At 58.3% G+C, this 4,545-nt stretch overlaps 1 protein-coding gene across 1 annotated transcript; it reads left to right on the plus strand.

Annotated features, from left to right (window-relative positions):
• Nucleotides 1-434: 434 nt before the first annotated feature.
• On the plus strand, nucleotides 435-4,185 carry TNFRSF13B (TNF receptor superfamily member 13B; the record flags this gene model as incomplete). The annotated part of the gene is made up of 4 exons (XM_084270832.1): nucleotides 435-573; nucleotides 1,644-1,760; nucleotides 2,341-2,592; nucleotides 3,911-4,185. The coding sequence occupies 4 exons, from the start codon at nucleotides 435-437 to the stop codon at nucleotides 4,183-4,185; spliced, it is 783 nt and encodes a 260-aa protein (XP_084126958.1).
• Between the last annotated feature and the right edge of the window lie 360 nt (nucleotides 4,186-4,545).

The following is a 4,545-nucleotide window of genomic DNA, read 5'->3' on the forward strand; positions in this document are numbered from 1 at the left end:
ACAGAGACATTCAGAAGTTTCCAGAATCAAAAACTGTTTCAGGCGACGCTGCCAGGGGTGATTCTGGATGAATTTCTGTTCTTTTCAGAAAAGAATAAGCAGCCCAGAGTGGTTCCCACTGCTCTCACTCCCTCCAGCAGCTGCAGCCACCTCCAGGCCCTCAGGACATGGGGCCACCCATAAACCAGGGTGGTCTCCTCGTGCGTCCCCAGGAACTGGCATGGGATGTGCTCACAGAGGGGTTGGAGCTGCAGGGATCGCTGAGCCTGAAGCAGATTTTGCTCTATGCTCTTGGCCAAGCCTAGGGCCAGAGAGGGCTGGGGCACAGCTGGGTACCTCCCCCCCACCCCCGGCTGCGAGGGGGCCCAGTCCAGCCAAGGGATGAAGTGGCTGCAGGGCAGACCCCATACCTACTCACCTCCCGTTCTGCAGCCATGGATGGGACGCACATCAGGTGGGATGCCATGAACAACTGCACTGATCAGGAGTACTGGGACAGCCTTGTCTGCCAGTGCATCCCCTGCAGCCTCGTCTGCGGCCGGCCCACAGTGAGGAGGTGTGCTGCCCTGTGCGGTGAGTGCTGGGCGGGCAGCGCGGGGCAGTTGTCTGCAGGGCTGTCCTTGGGCTGGGCAGACAGTGATGGGGCAATGATGGGGTGGGGGAATCAGGCCCTGGGATGAGCCACAGGGCAGGCCCTGAGCCTGCTCAGCTTAACTGAGCTTCGAGCCAAAACTGCCAGGGAACGCGACAGCGCCGCAGTGATGGGGTGGCCCTGCCAACGGCTCTGTGCAGAGCAGGACCAAGTTGCCCATCTCCCCCACACCTCTGCTTTCTGGGGGCATGGGGAGCCTTCCCAGAGCTGCATCGGCACTGTACTCCCCATAGGTGACACCCCATCCTCCCAAGGCAGGGCCTCAAGATACAGCAGGTTCGGTTTATGTGGATAATTATAAACTCAAGCTGTGTTTGCAAGGCTGTACTGCAAGCCCTGTGCTGGGGCAGGCACCAAGGTGCAATGATAACAGGTAAGGAGGAAGACGACAGACAGATGCACTTTGCACCCAAACCCCGTAGGCAGCCCTGTGCATGGCCCCTTGCCTCCCCTGCAAGCCCCAGTCTAGGACTGCTGCACCCTGTCCTAGGGTCAGGGGACCCAGTCCTGCAGCGGGCTGCCTGCAGTGACAAGTCACACCTCCCTGCTGAGGGTCATTGTCACCCCCGGGGTCCCGAGCCAGCGCTCAGGCAGGTTTCAGTGTCCCTTCAAAAGCCGTGCAAGCCCCAGGGCAGCTCCAGCAACCCTGATCTCGCTGTGGCAGGTGAGTATGGCTACACCCATCTGGCTGCACTGTCCCCTCCCCGTACAGCTCACTGGAGATGCCTTTCCCCAGTACTCATCACACGGCCAAACAGCACCAAAAGCCCCGTGGACCTGTGGCCCTGCCAGCCCTGGAGAGGTTGACACAGCTTCCAGCACACGCAGGTCTCACCTTGTGTCCATCGGAGCCGTGAGCTTGTTCAGAGCAGCCTGGGCGAACCCCAGGCACCAGGGTGGGGGGCTGGTGGGAGGGCAGCGTTTTGGGGGCCTGGTGTTCAAATGACAGGATGTGCTGAGGACTCCTTGTTTGTCTCCCTCCATCACACAGAGTCCATGGCCTGTAACAGGAGAGCTGGTTTCTACTACGACGAGCTCCTGAAGAGATGCATCAACTGCACCACGGTCTGCGGGCAGCACCCAAAGCAATGCGCCCCGTCCTGCGAAAGTAAGGCTGGGGGGGGGCAGAGTGGGGATGTGGGGCGCAGCCAAGGAAGGGGCAGCAACCCCCCTCTGTGCCCCAGGGGTGGTATCTGGGAGCGGGGAAGCGAAGCAGAGGGGCTGAGTCTTTCTCCTGTTTTCCCCACCAAACAACTGGCTGCTGGTTCCCCCACCCAGACAGGGCAGCGAGTTCCTTTCCCCTTTCACAGGGCGGTGGTTTCCTGTCCGTCCCTCGGCTATACCGGCCAGGGGCAGGAGCAGCAGCTCTATCCCCCCCTCTCTATCCATCCAGCCCTTGGGGATGGCAAACAGGAGATGATAGGTTATTTTCCCCAAGATCTGCAAGTCCCACTCTGGGGGTTGAGAGGTGATCAAGGAGAAGGGAGGAGGGTGGGAACGGCGTGCAGGAATTTGCTCTGGAAGAGAAACACAAGCGAACAGAGGAGGTGCACAGCTGCTTTCAAATTCCTTCTGAGCAGAGAACACAAGTGCCATTAGCAACACCCTTTCCCTATCAAAAAGTCAATAGGGTGAAATACATACCCAAGGGATTTCCAAGCTCACTCATCTCTCTGCCTGGCCCACAGCGGGTGCCTTGGTGGCCACCCCCCCTGCACCAGCCGCCCTGGTCACAGCCTCGCCGCCCGCGGCTGTGCTGGAGCAGAAGGCATGCGTGGAGCAGGAGCCATGGCTGGTGGTGTACCTGCTGCTGGGGCTCTGCCTCTGCGCCCTCATCTGCTCCCTGCTCCTGGGCTGGACCCACCTGCGGAGGAAGGGAGAGGTGGTCTCCTGCCAAGCCAGTGCCGGGACCTGCCACCGTGGGGACGACTCCTCCAAAGGTGAGTGCTGGCTGTACTGGGGGGGACTGGAAGAGAATGGGGAGCAGGTGGGTGACAGAAGGCAGAGCTGGTTCCTAAGAGGGACAGGGAGAGAACGCAGACAAGACACAGTGCGGTTCACTCAGGGCCCGGAAGCGGAGGACCCAATGCCCATGCCCACATTCCCCATCGTAACCCTTTCCCAGACACAGGCTCAGCTTCCTGCTGCCATGAGGGGCTGGGCTGGGGCTGCACCACCACCACTCCCATCTGAGGTTGAGCTCTGGGGAGGAGAACTTGCAAAAAGCCAACCCAAGCATGAGCCACCCACCTGAGGGAGACCCAGGGCTCTTGCAGCAGCCACAGCTCTGGGTTCCTTCACGTGGGGCTGCGCTGGGGCTGCTGTGGGGCAAACCCCTGCCCGGCAAGAACCGCAGTAACACAGACCACCCACTCCTTCAAAGAAGCTAGGCATGCAGCTGCTCCACCAAATTATCTTGTGGCATCAAACCCCACAGTTTTAGCCCTGGAACAAGAGGGGCTTCACACCTCTTTGCTCTGGGGAGAAGGCATGGGGAAAGGATAGCATGTGCTATGCCAGCAAAGAAAGGACCTTTTGAGTCTCCCTCCCCCTTGCCTCCCCTTTATTTTTATTTAAAAATAAGAAGATCTCTCTACCTGATCAGCTTTGGTCACGCTGGATGTCAAAAATCACAGAGAAAAAGCCCAGGAGCTGGTGGGTGGGTGGGAGTCGCTCCAGCACTCTGCCTTCTGTTCCTGTGAGCTTTGGTCAAAGGACGTGGTGGCTTCAAACATTTTCTTTGAAGGGAGGCTGCCAGGTTCACCTCAGTTTTCGGTGTTGTCCTGGTCTGGCCAGGCCTGAGGAAAGTCTTAATACTCCTTGCCAAGCCTGATCAGATCTTGGAGGATGGAGTGGAGCCCTTCAAGAGCAGCACCCAGCCTGCAGAGCATCCGGGGCAGCCAGGCTGGATATCACACTCACTGGAGCTGGTGCTGTGCTGCACCACCACATCTGCACGTGCTACAAGAGCAAAGGCTCTTCCCACGTAGTGTAAATACTGCAACTGCCTTAGTGCTGAACCTCCAGCCTCCCTTCAAGGCACTTTCCAACTCCCCCTCAGATCTCAGCTCCCAGGGTCGCAGGATGAGGTGTGAGCACGTCGATGACGCATTATGTACCGCACAGTGCTGTGGGCTTTATCAGAGCAGTGGGGCAGGGATGTCCTCTCCAGTTCTGGGACCAGCTCTAGTGCAGCACTGCAAAGCATTTCTTTGATGCTCTTAAAAGCCCTTCAGCTAATCCAGAGTTTGTTTGCAGATCGCCTGGTGGAAGCAGGCAGCGTTGGTGATGGATCCACTGGCAGCAGGGTCCCTGAGCCGGTGGAAACCTGTGGCTTCTGCTTCCCCGGACACGGCTCTGCTGTACAAGAGACCAAATCATGCCACAGCACCTCCTATCACATAGGGGAAAGAGCTGCTCCCTCTCACACTGGGATATGCAGCATGGGAAGCGCTGGGGCCATTCCCAGCCCTGATGACGGCCACTTCAAAATCATCTGTTCTCCTTCACAAGAGAAGACGCTCATGGCGTGACCATGGCGAACGCTCCTCCGCAGGATCAGAAAAGAGGGATGCTCCCCTTGCCCCCAGTACACAGCTGCTTCACTCTCCGTTTCCAGTGCCAATAATGGCTCTACCAGGACTGGTGGACCTGGCATAGTCTTTGCCCGAAGCCTGTAGGCTGCAGAGCTGTTCTCCACTGGGGAAATTAATCCTCGTTATTCTTGTGCACTCGTAGTGACAGAAGTTGCTTCCCATTTAGCAGCATCTTCATCCACCAACCCGACCTCTGCAGACTCCTCCGTGCATCCCAGTCAGTGGAAGTGATGTCTCACCGGGGCTTTTCATCCTGGTTCCACCACCAGCATCATTTTGTCTCTACAAGGGGTGTTG

The sequence above is a fragment of the Gallinula chloropus genome (assembly GCF_964237585.1).
Source record: "Gallinula chloropus genome assembly, chromosome: 15".
NCBI classification, from domain to species: domain Eukaryota; kingdom Metazoa; phylum Chordata; class Aves; order Gruiformes; family Rallidae; genus Gallinula; species Gallinula chloropus.